This window comes from Salvia hispanica, chromosome 4, assembly GCF_023119035.1.
Source record: "Salvia hispanica cultivar TCC Black 2014 chromosome 4, UniMelb_Shisp_WGS_1.0, whole genome shotgun sequence".
In the NCBI taxonomy this organism is placed as follows: Eukaryota; Viridiplantae; Streptophyta; class Magnoliopsida; order Lamiales; family Lamiaceae; genus Salvia; species Salvia hispanica.
In genome coordinates this window covers 24695217-24714357 of record NC_062968.1, presented here as the reverse complement: position 1 = coordinate 24714357, position 19141 = coordinate 24695217, and the positions used below count along the sequence as shown (strand labels likewise).

The 19141-nt window shown below is 37.8% G+C and overlaps 4 protein-coding genes across 4 annotated transcripts; 1 reads left to right on the top strand and 3 right to left on the bottom strand.

Moving 5' to 3' along the window:
* Positions 1-1413: 1413 nt before the first annotated feature.
* On the bottom strand, positions 1414-2593 carry LOC125220746 (calmodulin-like protein 30). Its single transcript, XM_048122892.1, is given in 3 exon segments — positions 1414-1844; positions 1846-2018; positions 2555-2593. Coding segments are annotated over 3 exon segments (513 nt in total). The 3' UTR covers positions 1414-1543.
* Positions 2594-4314: 1721 nt separating this feature from the next.
* On the top strand, positions 4315-6692 carry LOC125185312 (protein ANTAGONIST OF LIKE HETEROCHROMATIN PROTEIN 1-like). Its single transcript, XM_048081835.1, has 5 exons — positions 4315-4419; positions 4497-4565; positions 5103-5627; positions 5714-5939; positions 6010-6692. The coding sequence occupies exons 2-5, from the start codon at positions 4539-4541 to the stop codon at positions 6471-6473; spliced, it is 1242 nt and encodes a 413-aa protein (XP_047937792.1). The 5' UTR covers positions 4315-4419; positions 4497-4538; the 3' UTR covers positions 6474-6692.
* A 633-nt stretch (positions 6693-7325) lies between these two features.
* On the bottom strand, positions 7326-8301 carry LOC125220745 (B3 domain-containing protein REM20-like). The gene is made up of 3 exons (XM_048122891.1): positions 8197-8301; positions 7849-8116; positions 7326-7759 (listed from the first exon to the last, which is right to left on the bottom strand). Exons 1-3 carry the CDS (start codon positions 8299-8301, stop codon positions 7326-7328), a joined length of 807 nt encoding a protein of 268 aa, XP_047978848.1.
* Positions 8302-12106: 3805 nt separating this feature from the next.
* On the bottom strand, positions 12107-13821 carry LOC125217542. Its single transcript, XM_048119060.1, has 3 exons — positions 13736-13821; positions 13297-13648; positions 12107-12890 (listed from the first exon to the last, which is right to left on the bottom strand). Exons 2-3 carry the CDS (start codon positions 13387-13389, stop codon positions 12300-12302), a joined length of 684 nt encoding a protein of 227 aa, XP_047975017.1. The 5' UTR covers positions 13390-13648; positions 13736-13821; the 3' UTR covers positions 12107-12299.
* Positions 13822-19141: the final 5320 nt, after the last annotated feature.

Below are 19141 nucleotides of genomic sequence, written 5' to 3'. Positions count from 1 at the left end.
TTATCCTCTTAGCTCCCTCTCTCTGTTTAATTTCTCACTATTTGGGTTGGAAAATAAGCCTAGGATTAGACCGAAGACGATTCTTAGACGTCCGGGTTGATATTTACAATTCATGAGGAAAATCAAAGTCCGGGTTTAAAGATCGAAAATTGTTTCAATATATCCATCATCATTATAAAACAGGTGATTGATCCAAACACGTCCATCCACGTAAACCATGATACGACAATTTAATAGGGTTGTAAGTAAAGGAAAGGAGCATATATTTTCATTGTCCTTAAACCAATAATCTCGTATTTTCCGACTGAACAATGAATTTTCTCGGTTTTAATTGTTCAACGTATTCTATTTTACGATTAAAATATGTTGTGAATAGTGCAGATGAATAGTTGTGGCCTGAGTTGTGGCCCGAGTTGTGGCCTGCGGTGTTATATGAGTTGTGGCCTGGAACCCCTAATTTGAGGGAATGATGACGTGGAGGGGACTTGCGGCCCAAATCCGGGCCAGGGTTATTCATGCTCTAATAACCAAATTCCTGTTACTTTTATATACGAGGAAAGGAAATGAATGTTGGGATAATTTAACAGCATAGTACCAAATGCACCTACCTGCACAAACCTAGTTAGTGGACAAAATATTACTACTACCTATATAACTTTGTTAAAAGCTAGAAATTTGGGCCTGAAACTAAAAGGAGTACTTAACATTTATAGTTGGGCCTGCAGATTCTTAGCAGAAGCCAGATTAGGATCCGAATAAAAGGTTGGGTTTATCACTCTTTAATTTGTCTCTCTCCCTCGATTCTCCTATTCTGCCATTTCACTTCAATTTCCAAAATCCTAATCACCTCCTCCATTCCCGGAGATTTGATCCCAAATTTGGTGAGAGATAGCCTTAATCAGTGAAGAGTTTTTGATGATATGGTTGACAGGAGTATGGATTCTAATGGCCTTGGTGATGATGGTTTGGCATTGTTTGAGCAGATGAAGGCGTCTGGTCTACAACTCTTGTTGCTGTTTTGGAAGCTTGTGCTGGCGGTGATGCTATTGAAGAGGGATTCTTATGTGGGGCTTTTAGGTGTTGTTGGTAAGTCGGGGCATCTAGCCGAGGCTCGGGAGTATATACTGAGGAGTTGTTGGTCAGTCCAACAAGATCCCGACCCGACCCCTCCTCCAAACAAGGAAGAATTCATGGCTCTCTACAAGGATGACGCAGCTGCGAACCAGCATCAGGCATGACACAAGATGCATTCTACCATAGTGGTCTGATGAGCACTCATCAACAAGCAAAGTGTCCCAATGCCATCAACATCATGTCCGGAATTGTTGGGAGGGATTTGATTGTGAGTATGTAACTAGCCTTGCATATATTGAACCCTGGATTAGCTGCCATTTGAAATTATATTAACTAAACAATTGCTAAGTTTAGATTCATACCAAAGCAAGCACAGATACAAACATAGTATATAATTACACATATCGATGAAATAATACACAAAATACTTGAAATCGCATCCAAACTGATTCACGTATTTACTACACTACTAGTATCTAATCATGGTGATGAACTCATCCGAGTCGATCACACCATCTCCATTTGCATCCACAGCTCGGACCATTTTCTGGCAGTCTTGTAGGCTGCATCTCTCCCCGAGCCTCCGCAGCAGCTCATACACCTCCTCCACCGTGATCTTCCCGTCGCTATCCTTGTCCAAGGCCTGGAAGGCACGGTGCAGATCCACAGTCTTCACCCCACCATCCTTCTTCTGCATCTCCACAAACTCGTTCAAGTCGATGAAACCATCCCCATCCAAATCTGCAACCTCGAATATCTTCTGCACTTCGATCCTCACCATATTCCTCTTCCCCAAGGCCATCTCTGTTGGAATCGAACTTGTTGAAAACTTGCTTCAGCTCGTCTGCAGTCGGCATGTAGACGGGTGCCAGGCCAGACATCTGCCTGTCCCGCGAGAACATCCTCCAAGGCTTCTTCAGCAACTTCTTTTTTGACAGATTGTACTGCAGGGGAAGAGATATCAGAAATCAGGAGACTTGTGTGGTTATATATAAGATGCATTGTCAATTAAATCTATGTTAGGATATGGTAGGAGTTATTCTGATGCTTGAGTGATAACATAGAATAACTTTAATTTATTCAGGGATTACTTACAATCAAGATTCTTATAAAGTAAGAGATCGTAATAGATTCTTATGTGTAGAATTGAACAAGATTTTCATTAAATTTGTGAACGTGGTTATATATACATAGATGTTTACAAAAACTCTCAAGCACACAAATCATACTTTTCCTAATACTCTGATTTGGAATGATGGAAAATACAGAGAAGCAAATGGTGAAGAATCAAATCAATCCCTTGGACTATAAGGGCTCGTTTGTTTTCCATGTTAGACATAGATAGCCCTCCTTATTTACCCTTATTTCCATGTTTGTATGCCATGTTAACAATCAAAGTGACCCGGACTTGAATCTCAAAACCCGACACTGTAGGCGATAGTTATTGCAAAAAAGTAGCTAACTCTAACTACCAATGAACCTGCGATTGGGGAATATCAAGGGCTCGTTTGTTTGACATGTTGGTCTAACATGTGTTAGCACATTGTTAACACTATATTTGTGTTTTCTAAATTATATAGTTATCACCTATTGCTGTTTGTTTGTCAATATACGAAGCTGATGTTAGTAATTCTTGTGTTTGGTATGGCACACTCAAATGTGCGATACAAATATACATTCCCAAAAATAACCTCATAGATTAATCATAAATCCAGAATTGCCCTCAGAAACCCTATTTGGCGCGCCCCAAATTTTGATTTCGCGCCTCCCCTTTTCGATGTTACTCAAATTCATAAGTTGAACAAAAAATTATCATTCTTCCATCCACACTGCAGCCTGCGACGATTCCCCACAAGAGGAAGATCTTCCACCGAAGTTAAATCCGAGCCGGTCATCGATTTCTGCTATTTGTGGTAGGAGATTGATTCGATGATTTCTTAGTATTTCCTCAAGCATAATCAAAACCGTGGTCGGGTCCTCACACTTCCGGAGATCCTATATGGAGTAGATCAAAGTAAATCTCACTAACACAAAATCCGGCAACATTGCAACCACAAACAAGAACCAACACAAAAGCACAAATACAAATATACATCATCACAAGACCTCACACTATCGGAGATCCTATATGGATTAAATCAAAATAAATCCCACTGAAACAAAATATGCCAGCATTGCAGCTACACACAAGAACCACCACAACATAAGCACAAATTCAAATAGACATCATCACAAGTCCTCACACTTCCGGAGATCCTATATGGATTAAATCAAAGTAAATCTTAATAAAACAAACAGTGGCAGCATTGCAGCTACAAACAAGAACCACCACATAAGCACAAATTCAATACATCTTCACAAATAATGTCGGTCAAGGTAAATTCCAACAGAGAGCCAGAGGAAAGCTATTCAGTACTCTCATTTATATCAACGTATGCTCTGTCTTAAAACCTACGGCAATTCAGCTTGCCCAACATCTCAACTCAACCAATGAAATAAAAAAAAAAAAACCAAAATTTTCAACATTCAGTAACTTATAACAGAGCTTTCCACCATAAATATTGAGCAACACAAATCATTAGCATATCAATTCGGTCACAAATTGAAGATGTAAATATTTGTCGGAGTTGAAAAAAACTTTACCTTCTGCATTTGATTGGGCTCGGCCATGAGTCGTAGGCGATACCCGGTGCAGGTGCAATTGGAATCAAGCTCCAAATAAGTGCGAACGCGACCAGATCTTCAATTCGCTGCACAATTTAACGTCGATAGAAGCCGCACGACTAGATCTTCAAAGGATGAACTCGGTACGAACCGATATTATCGACCAAGGCACAACACCGAATTCCCCAAATATGACCGCCGATTTTGAAATCGTTTGTTGTTTTGCGAAATGGATGCTTCAGAATTGAATTTGAGTAGATGAAATTGGTGGTGGTTGAATTAATGGTGGGGCTATTTTAGTCAATTGAAGGAGAGAGGTTGTATCTTCTTTTTGAAGATAAAGCTCAATCGCAGGCTGCGACGGTGACAGAGTTAGCAACGATTTTGAAATAACAAGCACCGAAACATTCGGGTTGTGAGATTCAATACCGGGTCGTGTGGAAGACTAACATGACAATCAAACACTGATATTAGGGTAGATAATGGGCTCTAACTACCCCTAACATGTCAAACAAACGAGTCCCAATACTTTAGTGAATTTAACTTACAACATGATAATACTTTAATGCCCCTTTCATTTACTCCATCTCCCTTCTCCTATCGAGAAACAACTAATTCTCCACCCACTCCAAATTCCACATATCAGATCGGCGGTGAAGAAACTCCAATTCGAAAATTTTGGTGGGCATATTTGTTGGGTTTAAATCATAAATTGAGAAGGTTGAATTCAATCTTATCATCTTTGCCGTTGTTTGTAGGTTGATTCCAATTGAACCGGCAAAATCGAACGCCGAGGACCCATGGCTGACCAAGATGCGATTCAAAAGGTAATGTTTTTCAAACCCTGTAACAGAAGATTATATTGCGATTCGTGTACCGTTGTGATTTTGTAAATAAGTCTCAGAATTTTCCCCCGTCGAGCACCCATCGCCTTTTTTGTTGGTTCCTAATGGCCGACTGCAAAATTTAATATGTGTTTGGAGTGTGTTTATTTGTAATTTTTTTTCACCTAATTGAATAGATTTAATACTGTATACATTGGTCGGATTGGGATTCATTGTGTTATGTTGTCGTCTGAGCATGTGTTCATAATGGAAGCTTGAATTCACTTGTGAATTAGGTTAGCTTCAACAGGATACTAATTCAGATTCCCAAAATTTGTATGCCTTTTGTTTAGAGCTTGTGTGCAAGGTATATGTAAACACATTCCAGTTTATTCTGCCTAATTTTGAATGTCTGTTTTGAGCTGTCATGACTTATTACAGATTGGTTGTATAGGTGAAGCTGTGATGTTGAATAGAGTTGTTATAATGCTAGTTTGTTCATGAAATCTGAGTAAAATTGGTAATTGCATCTTCATGTAGGATAATAAAAAGGAACTGCCCACCGTATTGGTTTTGCTTGAGGAAATACTAAGAGACCAACGGACAAACCTGCTCCTCGCAAGTATGCTAATCAACTTGGCAGGACCCAATGCACGTAAAAGGAAACGGGGTGGTAGAGATACACGAGAGGAGCTCATTGATTCCATTCCTGCCCACGTAAAGCAGTTGGACAGGCTTGTCCGGGTAAGTGACCGATCATGTTTAGACAATTTAAGGATGGATAGAAACACTTTTGGTAGATTATGTCGTCTATTGCGTGACCGGGCTGGATTAATAGACCAAAAATTTGTCACCGTAGAAGAACAAGTTGCTATGTTTTTGTCCATTCTATCACACCATAAAAAGACACGGGTTGTGGGTCACGATTTCATGCGCTCTTCTGAAACTGCGTCTATATACACACATATGGTGCTCCGTGGGGTGCTTACTTTGCATGAGTTGTTATTAGTCAAACCTGAACCGGTTGATGATGAATGCACGGACCCAAGATGGAAGTGGTTTAAGGTATGTGCCATAACTTGTATGCCATTTTGTCAATGTTTTTATAACAATGTCTTGCCTCTTTCATACTATTCTAAAAAATGTTGTAGGGTTGCCTAGGAGCTTTAGATGGTACGTATATAAACGTGCGAGTGCCCATTGCTGACACACCACGGTATCGTAATAGGAAGGGGCAGGTTTCTACTAACACACTTGCTGTATGTGATCGACGACTTCGCTTTGTATACGTGCTGCCAGGATGGGAAGGTTCTGCCGGTGATTCGAGGATATTACGTGATGCAATAAGCAGGCCTCTCGGACTTAAAGTGCCAAAAGGTATTCAACTCGACATTTTATATAATATAATTGGTAGTCCTTACACAGTTACCTTATTTTCAATTCGTAGATTGCTATTACCTTTGCGACAATGCTTACGCAAACAGCGAGGGCTTCATCACACCATACAAGGGCGTTCGTTATCATTTGAAGGAGTGGGGACCTGGAACCCAAGCACCGCAAACTCAAGAGGAACTGTTCAACTTGAAGCACACTAAAGCTAGGAATGTGATCGAGCGTTCTTTTGCAGTGCTTAAGATGTGGTGGGGAATCCTTCGCAGCCCAAGCTTCTATCCTATCGAGGTTCAAACCGGGTTGATCATTGCTTGTTTCTTGCTTCACAATTTTATTCGTACGCAAATGGAGGTGGATCCGTATGAGGAATTGATAGGCAGTCAACATGAAGACGGGTATGGGAGTGAGAACGATGACCCGGTAGTGCCTACAATCACTACTGTCTCGCCAACACCTGAATGGACGAAGAAGAGGGACGATCTAGCTGCTGCAATGTGGGGTCAGAGGACAAACGGGTGATCGATGTTGGTGAGGTTATCTGTGTTAAAACTTTTTAAATTAAATTCGTGCACTTGTCTATGACGAGCGACATTCTGACATATGGTTTGTATGAAATACTTATTTGTTCTTTTATTAAGATACACTACCTGAAATTCCTAACTCAATTCTTATATTTTTCTTTTTTACTTTTTTTATGCAATCGAGGGAATGTATGAGAATGTACAACCAAAATATCAAGATTACATATCTTGATTATAAATTTTTACTTGTTTGAAAATAAAAATAAATCATTATCATCGTTAACTGTACCCATTGGCAAATATAATGGGAATGATAATGTCATGTGAATACATTATTATATGCTACGTGGCAAATAATAGAATTACAAGCAATTCATACATATGACCTATTGAACTTATAATATTAATTTAAATAATTTGGATACCTTTTGGTGACATAATTTATACGTGGCAATGCAACAATTTTGCTGCTTAATTCATGGAAAAACTAAATATTAAAATGGAGTTCATTTACCGATCATAAGGTATGCTTAGGCATTGTATTTTTTAAAATTAATTACTTACGAACTTTGAATAATTTTCAGCCCAAAATTTCATCACGAAATAAAATACAATTTTAGGCAGTAAAGGTGAAAATTTCGAACTTATACATAGTTTGGTTCACATAACAACCAAATTACAAAAGATCTTGACATTACAAACCATCATACGAACCCACTCACAAAGCATAACAATTTAAAATTTGACATGATCTAATGGAAAACAAACACCATATAACACACATGCATACATAATAGGAGATCCATAACCTTAGTACTGCCCTATAATCAGTTGCATAATCCCACCATCTCTAAAGACGCTCAAACCACACAAAGAATTGGACATCATCCGCATCAACGAGCTTGAAATGGCAGCGCACTCCTTCTACCAGTTGGTTATCAGTTTTGAATTGTCCCCACCCGTGCTTCACCCATATCTTTGATCCTTTGTGCTTGAGAGTAACCCGCCATGTCTCCCCTTCCGCCAACAAAAAAACAGCAGCTTCAAGTGCTCCCATTCGGATATAGCGTTGCCAAAAGCGGTAGGGAATCTCAATTGTGCGGTTGATGTTTGTCTTAGTGAGTGTTAGCACGAAAGTGGGATAGCCATCGACATCTAGGGCACCACTGTCATCCTCATAGTCATCATCTTGTGATGAATCAGTTTCCACCTCCAATGGACAATAGTCATCAGAAGTATCGACATCGGGGGAGTAGCATTCTTCTAGGTTGTCGTCCTCAACAACTAATAAGTAATGTCAATGACACCATTAGTATTGCGAGACCAATTAACGAAGACTATTTGAAGTAAGTATAATGCCAACAAAATAAAACTTACGATCGATATCATCCTGCGGGGGCAGTGGGTGCCCATGTCATACCGCCTCACGTTGAACGTTCCAACATCCACCAAGGTGAAGGTAAGGTAGTCACCATGTTCGATGCCATTTGCATGTACAAATTGTGGCCATCCGGTGCAGAAGTAGAACCCATTAGCGAGTTTCAGTATGCGTACAATGTGTCGAACTCCATTAGGCCAAACTAACCTACAGTCAAACGGAAGGTCCCCTCCATGGATCCCAACAAATTCCGGAGGAAGCCGCTACAAATACATAAAAGGAACATGTTGGCATCATTTTCGTATATAGGGTGTTATCTTAATTGAAATAGAAAATATCATACCATTTCCTCCTTGTGTTTTTCTAGGCGATACACCTTCAGAAATGTAGGAAGTCGGTGGTAATCGTCAGGGCCGTTCGGGGGGTAGTTTGCACCTTCGCCTCCCATGTGAACTTTTTGGATACGTGAGTATGGAAGAAGATTGTTTGAGGGTGTGTATTGCGTCACAGGAGGCAGAACTTATAGACCACTTTTCTACTGGTGATGATATGATCGGCCTTAAAGGGAAAGTGGTGGAGAAGGTGGGTTGAAGTTATGAATCTGAGAGGTGGGTGTGAGCAATTAAAATTGCGTCTGAACTTCTACAAACAATGCTTCACGCCTTTCCGGATACGGTTGTGAGAATTGAATGCATTTTTTAACGTTATAAGTCAATAGGTTAAATTAAATATGAAATACTCCCTCCGTCCGTCATTAGGAGTCCCGGTCACTTTTGCACACTCATTTTATAAAGATGATAATAAATAGTTAAAGTGAGAAATGGTAAAGTAAGAGAGAGAATAACGTTGAGAAGAGTCTTCTTAACATTATTCTCGCTCTTACTTTACCATTTTTCCACTTTTACTATTCATTATCATTTTTACAAAACGAGTGTGCAAAAGTGACCGGGACTCGTAATGGCAGACGGAGGGAGTATATTGCTAATTTAGGGGATGGCATTGTCACTAGTAAAATTATACGGAGTAATAAATATATTCATTACATCACACTTTCTTAATCTCATACAATCTTTAATATGGAAATTTTAAAGTTTCTTTACCTAATACTTACACAAACTATACATTCCAATAAAGTAATTATAGTTTATATATGATCATCATTTTTTTTTACAACAATATAATTAGTAGTAGAATCATACCAACACATTCTTCGTACAATAATATTTAAAATTATAAAACAAAGCATGATCATATTTTATTAAAAAAAATCTCCCTCTGTTCCTTGTTATTATTATAAACGTTTCTTTTCGCGTAGGAATTAAAGAATAGTGTGTATAATGAATGGTGAAACAAGTAAGACCTAATAAAGTAAAATAGATGAAAAGAGAATAAAGTAAAAGAAGAAATTATTTTAACAAAAATTGTAATGACTCAATGAATTTTGACCTTCCCAAAATAGAATATGTCTCTATTAACATGGAACGGAGGGAATAGAAATTAAATCATGACCATATATAAGTATCCAAATATATTTGTATATATAAGAAGTTCAAAATTTGCAATTTTATGCAATATTTCGTAAAAGTATGTTAATGAACATTTCATCCCTTTAAACAAAAACTCAGATATCAATGTGATAAATTCGATCATAAAATATTATGGTAGATATACTTTTATATATATATAGGGATGTGATCAAATCAAAATTCATATTTATGGTGATAACCTAATAACCCTCATTTTATGTACGTAAAATATCATTTTATGGAACGGAATATCATTTTATGGAATAAAAGTATCATTTTATGCGTGCTGAAAAAATATCATTTTATCCCGTATAAATTTCATTTTAAGTAAAAATGAAACTTTTGACCCATAAAATGATATATATATATATATATATATATATATATATTATTAATTTCACCTTTTCAGTGATAACTTACGATGTCGGCTCCATATGTATCTATTTTTTCAAAAGATCATGGTAGATACAGGTAAGTAATATTTTAATGATTCCAAACAAAAATAACCTAAAGTATCGCCTACATAATTGGTGCCACATTTCCATATTCTTAACCGAATTAAGCGACGAATATGAACACATATTATGAACCGATATGCATTAAATTTAGAAGATATGTTTTGGAATGGAGAATATACAGTTGTCCTATTAAAGACTTCCTATTCACACGCCGGAGTAATCGCCATAGTAGGGCGGCGAGGAAACCTAATGTGTGTACTTAACCCTAATAGATTTGACAATTATCTACCATGTTGTTAATGCTCTTCCACCGCATTCAATATTTCTTATGAGTTGTTGTACATGTAATTCTATATAACATGGTTAGCTTAGATCAAGTGTAGACAAACATCCCTCTGAAATATGAACTCTAACATCCCAACACAGGCAACGTTCTTCTACAATGGAAAGTGGATTCAACTGATGGATTCGATGCTCCTCAGAACTCTGATCGACAAGAAGAAGAATTGGCTTGGTTGGGTCGATGCATGTGTTCCAAAATATGTGCTTCGTGTGGCTGTTAGGTTGATAAACTCTCAGTTCGATTCTGATCTAAATTGCAGTGATATCACGCTGCGCCTCAAGCTTCTTAAGCAACGCTACGAGACGTTCAACGAGGTGGTTGCCACACACGGCGTGCGCTGGGACTTTTTCAACAAAGTCGTACACGCCGATGAAGCAATATGGCAGGCCATCTTCAAGGTTCACATTCTAATCTCCTATATTTATATCATGTCATTTTGGCCTAACATAAAATGTGGTGAATGTTTTGTAGAGGAACTCATACGCCGGAGCGTACTACCACCGTGACGAGCCAGAAATTAACCTCCTATCCACCGTGTTCGGTTTGTTTGACGTCAAAGTTGAGGACTCCACCGAGGTCATAACCCTATCCGACAACACGGAGGTCATAGTCATATCTGACTCCGTCGAGCCAAATCAGGCGGTTCGTAGGAACGCAGCCGCTATGTCTGTCGATGTTGATGAAGTGAATTCCCCACCGCCGGGCACACCCTCTCGGGTTCGTCGAAAGCTTTTCCAGGTGAATGAGGGTAATATGGACCAAATATCCTCCACGAAGTCACCTAGTCGCATGGTCCCGGCGAAGAAGGTTTTAGGATCATCACCGAGAGGTTCATCATGTGCTTCTTGGAGCCCCCTCCCAACTTCTCGTAAAACAGCACCATAAAGGGGTTTGTAGTCGATCCACTTTGTTTTCCTTAGCATTATGAATGGTGTAATGTTTGTTTTGATGTGCACAGGTGATGCACTTTAGTAGGCTATATCGGATATGGTATTTGGTATTTTCTATGTTTTAATGATTAGTTAATGGCTATGGGTAGCTTAAGTAGTGATCGACGAGCATGTATCTCGTCGGTGTATTAGTATTTAGGGGGTGCACTTTTTTTTTGATGCGTTTGTTTGTAAGAAAAATGGTGTAGTAGCCATTGAATTTGTGCACTTACTAATCGTAATTCATGATCTATGGTGTAGCTTCTTGCTTGATTTGACATGCTTCGTTTGCTAACAAAATTTTTTAATGCAAAATTAAAACAAGCATTTGATTACAATATTATTGGATGCAAAAATTAAAGAAGCATTTGATTACAATATTTTTGAATGTGAAATGAAATAAAGAAGCATTTGAGTACAATATTTTTGAATGCAAAAGCCAAAGAAGCAATTGATTACAATATTTTTTAATGCGAAATGAAAAAAAGAAGCATTGGAGTACAATATTTTTGAATGCAAAATCCAAAGAAGCAATTGGTTACAATATTTTTTAATGCAAAATAAAAAGAAGCAATTGTTTACAATATTTTAAATTCAAAATCAAAAGAAGAAAGTCATTGATTTCTGTTTTAATGCAAAAACAGAAGAAGCAATTGATTACATTATTTTATAATCCAAAATCTAAAGTAACGCTTGCTTACTATATTTTTGAATCCAAAATCAAGAGAAACGATTGATTACAATAATTTTGAATGCTAAATCAAAAGAAGCAATTGCTTATAGTATTTTTGAATGCAAAATCATAAATAGCAATTGATTGAGTAAATGGGGCATATTTATAATACTATGCGATTTAAGAGTTCTTAATGATGATTCAAAAAGTGATTCATATAAGTGATTCATATAACATACTGTCGATGTTGATAGTAATGGTGTTGTTAATGAACGTTCAAAAATATAGCAGATAGAATGATGTTGTTAAGCAGTACAGAAGTAGTATCACATACTGTCGATGTTGATAGTAATTAAACAAAATACAGAGCTCGTCCATACTTCGCATATTACATGCGCAAAAAAATACCAGTTGACATACTACATAAGAGTGCACTGGCACTAGTTACATGGATTGGATCATTGTTTAAACCATGTTAAATAACAAAATACTACCAAAGACATGGACTCCACCACGTTCAAATCTTACCATCTGTCTCCAGAAGATCGAGAATAAAAGTAGGTTGAGCAAATTCATCCAATCCCCTAAACAAGTCCAGAAGCTCAGGCTCCTTCACCAACTTTTTTGCAGCATAAAATTGTTGCTTGATGGTCAGCCCGGGCATACCTTTCAGTTGATTGAAGACCTCGGTCCTCTTCGTACTAAGATCGAACTCATAACCAATTCGAGTTGCGATGTCCTTCAGGCGCTCATTCGTGTCCTCATGGATGCGAGTCATGAGAGTAAGGACACTGTCCATCTTGTCATCAGCCTTCCTCTTCTTTGTTACCTTGGTTGGCACCCTCGGACTAACTTTGACAGGTGCCGAAGTGCTCTCATCAACCATCTCCGGTAGAACACCGGTAGGAAAAACTTCATCGGGGAAGAGTTCCTCTAAAGTCATTGGAGAATTTTCGTTTACACCAGAACCAGACCCATAAATTTTGCGGACTGCATCCCCCATGTCCATAACCTTAACCTCTTCCGCACGGTCCTTGCCAAAAATCTCTTTCCAGTCAGCGAACATTGGCCAAGACTTGTTCCTCATATACTTGGCATTGCTATCTTTCTACAAAAGATATTAACCAAAAAACACAAATTACGAATGTATTATCAAAGAAAGCATGTATATATGGTAATAAATATATAAGCAACTAGATTTAACAAACTGAATTTGCATCAGTGGCTCAAATCTGGATTCACAAATCTAATATAAACAAAGATACTAAGATAAACTACGATAAGCAAACATAATCACCAAATCATTCCGTTAGTCTCCACCACTTGTCCTCACCCAACATCAGAACACCATTTAACCTCCTCACCCAACATCAGAACACCATCTAACCTCTACAGAGCAATGTTGGATGACAAAACACTCCCTAAGCAATTTTTCAGATTTTGTTGGTCGACACAGCAAGCGTGTAAACAATGTTATGGCATACGAAACAAGGGTAAATATAGCTAAATGTTACCTGTACAACTTGTGTCCATTGTTCATCATCGATATCTATCTTGTAGTCACCATCGGTATTGAAACCAACACCACTACGGTCAAGTATTTGCATCGGGGAGTAGTAATTCTTTTTCCAAGATTGGATCTTCGACTTGATGTGGGGTGAACACAAATATCAGTTTTGGGAAATTCATGTTTTAGTACCTCCAATGCACGGGTCAAATATCCTGCACGATAACCATTTTCCGACTTCCATCCGGTTGCCACCAACTCCTTCATGGATGACAAAAGGATTTGCTCCTCGCGTTGTGTCCACACACGTCTAGATCTGTCTGCTAGCACCCCTCTACCGGTAATACTATCCGGGTTACCTGCAAAAAGGATATTGTCACATGCCCTCTCGTGTTATCACGGAGAAGGAACTACGAAGAGTAAAAGCTGTTAAATGAATGCATTACCCTCTGGTAATGGACTGCCATCGGTGTCGTTACCACTCTGTTGTTAGGAGGCCATACGAGCAAAGCTGAATTGATGAGAATAGAATAGAACCACTAAGGCAACAAAAAATTAGAGCAATTACACTCTAATCAATGAACTATTATAAATTCTATGTAACTGAAATATACTAAAACAAAGGCTAAACATAAGCTTGGCCACACAACGAAGATGAATTGATTGAAATAAACCAATTGCCCAACTTGAAACCATTAATGAGCTTCAACAAGTTCAAATAATGCAAACTGTAATTAATGTAATTCATTTGAAGTCCTATTGTTTGACACTCCAATACAAGAGAGAGCAGATTATAGAAGAAATATCCGACGGCAATATCGTCGTATACATATGAAAAGATATACAATCCATCTACGACAAAGATACGAGTTTAGACTACCTTGAACTTCAGGCGAAGGTCGTCGGCTCAGTTGATAGCGTCCACCGTTCTGAGTTTCGCAATTTGGTATAGAGAGTGCAATCTATATTTGGAGGAGGCGTTGAGATGGGGGGGCGGGAATTAGGGTAGATGAAAAATTTGGGTTGATTGGAAAATTTGGGTTCACCGCCAAAATGAAATGGATGAGGACAATCTCGGAAATATGAAAATGCAATGAGGATAAATTTGGGAATACATGGTTGTATCTTGTGTTTGGACACCTCATACCAAACATAAAAATAAGAAACTAGGGATATGAATATGTACAAACAAACATATGGTAATTATTGCTAACTCTAACCTATAACTTGATTTTTGAGTTTACTATATCTAAACATATGTTGGGCCAACATAGAAAACAAACGAGCCCTAAGTGATGACATGGAACGAGATGGGATGTGGGATAAGCCCTGAGATAGGTCCTTCCATTGCTATTGTGCCAATATGATATTAAAAAATAAATAGTCTTGTGCTATAAAGACCACATTCTCAAGTCTCAACTAAATCTGTATAAAATATATACAATAATTAGCAATAAATATGCAATGTTCAGATTTTATATATTTGCACCTTTATTACAAGCTTGATTGACACATTTATATATTTGCACCTTTATTACAAGCTTATATGGCACCATAGTAATAGTAATATCCTTTAGACCAATAATTAAAACATGGGGTGTCTAGTCTACTCAGTTAATATTACTATTCTAAGGGCATCCGCATCTAGGGCTGGGGAAAAATACCGAAAAAATGATATATCGCTCGTATCGTATTAAAAAATATCGAAAAATTATCGAATTTTCGATATATCGTAATTTTCGATACGATACGATAACGATATGAATTTCCTTATATCGCGATATATCGTTTTATATCGAAAATACGATATATATCGAAAATTTTCGATATATCGATATTTTCGATATATATCGATATTATATTTTCGATATATATCGATATATATCGAAAATTTTCGATATATATCGATATTTAACGATATATCGAATTTCGATACGATATATCGAAATATCGATACGATAACGATATGAAATTTTTTTATATCGAAAGTTTGATATATCGAAACTTTCGATACGATAACGATATGAAATTCTTTCATATCGATATTTTCGATACGATACACGATATAACGTTTTCGATACGATATATCGTATCGACCCACCCCTATCCGCATCGCAGAAGCGATGTTGTCTCGGTCTCGTCTCGACGAGACGAGACATCTCGTCGCGCGACGCGTGCCGACGAGGCCGGCCTCGAGCTTGCGAGACGACGTGCGCGCCCCACGTGGCGCGCGCTGGAGGATAGCGTGGCGCCCACTCGCCTGCCCGCGAGTGGGCGTCGGAAATAGGACGTAATAATTTTTTTTATAAATTCGAAATATTCGAATTTAATAATAAAAAAAATTAAACGGTCAAATGACCGTTGTATCAAACGGTCGAATTTTTAAATTTTTTCTTTTCTTTTCTTTTCTTTTATTATTCTATAAATATACTTCATACTCCATTCACCATTTTACACACAATCACTACTCTCATTCCTATTCCATTCACTACACTCATCTATTCCTTTCTCTCAAATTGTTGAAAAAATGTCCGGCGATGGAAACTCCAGCGGCGGCGGCTCCGGCAGGCGGCGCTCCGGCGGGTTCGACGATTGGGCGAGCATGTACAACTTTTTGGGTACTCCCGGTTCGTCGCCGGGCACCCAAGCCTCGACCACTCTGCCGGCGTACCAAACACCACATTTTGATGTGGATGCATACTATCGCCCCCCCCCCCCAGAGGTACGGGCAATCGTCGGGATTATCCCAAATTCCAGAGAACTTTTTGGCGCCTGAACGCACTTTGCCCGACTGGCCAATAGTGGAGGCTCCGGCTCCGGCAGGATCGGCCTCAGGATTTGCGTCAATGCCGAGGAGGAAGAGGGCGACCACGAGGTTGTGGGGGACGGCAGCCGTCATCCATACCGCCAAAAAGAGACGTTGGCTCTGTACGACGCTTGGATCAGCGTCTCGTACGATCCTGTCGGAAAAAAGTCACCGAAGCTTACAACGCACGAAGGCCGAAGAACACCTTTGCCCGCAACGTGAAGATGCTCCGCAGTCATTGGGACCGATGCGACAAAGATGTCAAAAAATTTTGCGCGATATTCAGGGCATAAGAGGCGAATTATCAAAGCGGAGCCAGTGGAGCCGACATTCTGAGAGCGGCGTTGCGGGTCTTCAAAGACGACGTCGGTAAAGATTTCAAGTTTGTCGATGTTTGGTCGCAAGTCCACCACCTTGAAAGGTGGGCTGGTGGTGTCGAGTCGGGCTCGAAACGCACGAAGCACACGGCGCGTGACCACTACTCGTTTAGTGATGGCGGTGAAGGCAACTCCTCACGTGAGGGCACGCCAACCGATACGCCAACCGATGATGCAAGGGGGTCTTCTTCCGGTGCACGACGTCAGCCGCAAGGGACCAAGGCGGCGAGAGCGAGGGGGGGAGGGAGAGGGAGGGGGAGGGGCTGCGGCGAATTAAGCTAGGCGAGCGAGGGCTCGGGCTCCGGCACGGGCACGGGCTACAACAACCTAATGTCCATGTACCTGGTCGCCACGATGGCTGACACTTCAAAAATGAAAGCTCGCCAATTTGAAACCCATATGGACGGAATTGAGCATCCGAGAGCTCAACTTGGTATTCGGGATCGATCTAACTTGGGTGCACCTAGCTGACTTCGGGGGATGATTCGCCGGCGGAGTAGTTTTTATAATTTAATTTAGAGTATTTTAATTATGTATTTTTTTAATTTTTTAGGATTTTAAATTATGTATTTTTTTTTTAGGTTTTTAAATTATAATTTTTATTTTATTTAATGAAGTGTGTTTTTATTAATTGAATTTGTTGGAATTAAAAATAAAAAATAAAATTGAATGAATAGTTAAGAGATGGTTAAGAGATGGAGGGATGCAGGTGTTGTCTCTTAGTTAAGAGATGAGCTGAAAAGTACAATGGGGCCCATGAATAGTTAAGAGATGAGACGGTTAAGAGACGGATAAGAGACAAGGATGCGGATGGCCTAAGCACATTTTTAATAAACATCGCTTACAAAGATAGTACTTATTACATTCGTTTCTAATACTTTGTCATTCATTTGATCCCACGGATTTTAAAAAAGATTAATAAAAAGTGAATTAGAAAAATAAGTGGAATGTAATATTCCAATTTTATATATTAATTTCATAATAAAATGTGAATGAGAATAATTTTGTACAATGTGAGATCTATTATAAAAAAAATATTAAAAGTGAAATATGATAAATTTTTGGGAACGGACAAAAATAGGAATAAGTGATGCAGAGAGTATTTATTATTAAATTGAATTTTAACATATGCATGATTCATATGTTACATTAATTAACATCGTGCTTTCAACTTTATATTCATTTTTAATTCTTGCTATGAGGAAAAATTAAAAAGCTGCAGTTATCCATCACCAAAGGTCGAACCTAAGCTATGAATTCGTAATTACTGAAAACGACAATTAATAATATATATCACGTGGGAAGATAAGAAATAGTAGTAAGATGTCAAGCAATGAAGCAATAAAATAATTAACCGCATGCTGAAATTTCTTTAGTCAACTAAATTTATGTGTTTTGCATTCCAAATGGGCTAATCGATTATCCGGACGTGTTAATTACTTTAAATCATGACACCTGTATTGTATTTATTTAATAGTAGAAAATATTGCTTGGTTTGATTTATACCATCTACATTTTAGGACGTAATATATAATTTATATGAATTTATCATGTTATTATAATAATTTAGTACTATATTATAAGATATTAAATCAAGGTCTTGTTTGGGCTGATGTTAATTAATTAAGCTAGTAGAAGTATCCTTCGCATCAATTTTAGGAATATTTGCCCTCTAAATTCCTTTTTCCAAAATTTGTTTTTGCTTTAAAACCCGCACGTAAATTATCAAATTATTAATTTGTTCTGATTTTACAACTAGTCAAAACATGGTTTAATATAAATTATGATTGAACAAATAAAATTATTTAATTTCGTAGTATAATACGTTGTTGTTTTGTTTCCTAAAACGTGATATCATTTTTGTTTATAGCTGAAATCTTGATTGATTGTAAGAAAAATAAAAAATTAATCTGCTTGCAAAATAAAATCATATTAATAGTTTTAGCATTTTCTCCGTCCTATAAAAATAAATCTTTCCATTTTTGCATGTGCTATAAAAATAGTACTACTAACTTTTAGTTGTGGTAACTTTTTTCTCTTTAATTAAGTGTGCTCATTCTTAATAATCATACATTTCAATAATTTTTTTATAAATCTATTTTATTTTGTCTTAAGCATTAAAACTATTGATGTTTCAAAAAGAATTATTTTTATGGTATTAAGAGAGTATGTAATTTACAACGAGACTAATAAAGAATAGTAGTAGTACTACTTCACAAAAGAGGAGTGAGACCCAGTCGACGCCTCACTAACATTGTAATCGTGGGCTCCATTAGTATAAAAATCAAATAATAATTGAGTTCTCATCATATTCAATCCCACTTTTAATAATGCCACTTACAACAACACCACATGGGAAATTCAACTACTTTTGGATCACGTGTTAAACATTTTCTATTAAGTTCACTCACTCCAATTCAGCACATGCCTCCATTTAGTGTGTTAAAATAATGCCTTTTTTGGACAACGTGTGGAATTGCAATAAAATACTAAATGCCGACATGCAGGTGGTATCTGTATCTATCCGTCGTTGTTCGATCTATACTGTTTTGTTCTACTCGTTTCACATAGTATTTCTCAATTTTCTTATTTATAGTGATTATGCGGAAAACATATTAATAGGGGTGTTGAAAAGAATAAGCATATGAAAAGGTTTGTATTAGAAGAAT

Coding starts and splice junctions, on each gene's coding strand:
- LOC125217542 (XM_048119060.1), bottom strand. CDS start 13,389: ATGCAAATACTTGACCGTAGTGGTGTTGGTTTCAATACCGATGGTGAC. Junction 12,891..13,296: donor AATGGACACAAGTTGTACAG/GTAACATTTAGC, acceptor TATCTTTTGTAG/AAAGATAGCAATGCCAAGTA.
- LOC125220745 (XM_048122891.1), bottom strand. CDS start 8,301: ATGGGAGGCGAAGGTGCAAACTACCCCCCGAACGGCCCTGACGATTAC. Junction 8,117..8,196: donor AAAAACACAAGGAGGAAATG/GTATGATATTTT, acceptor ATGTATTTGTAG/CGGCTTCCTCCGGAATTTGT. Junction 7,760..7,848: donor CAGGATGATATCGATCGTAA/GTTTTATTTTGT, acceptor ATTACTTATTAG/TTGTTGAGGACGACAACCTA.
- LOC125185312 (XM_048081835.1), top strand. CDS start 4,539: ATGGCTGACCAAGATGCGATTCAAAAG. Junction 5,628..5,713: donor CAAGATGGAAGTGGTTTAAG/GTATGTGCCATA, acceptor AAAATGTTGTAG/GGTTGCCTAGGAGCTTTAGA. Junction 5,940..6,009: donor CGGACTTAAAGTGCCAAAAG/GTATTCAACTCG, acceptor TTCAATTCGTAG/ATTGCTATTACCTTTGCGAC.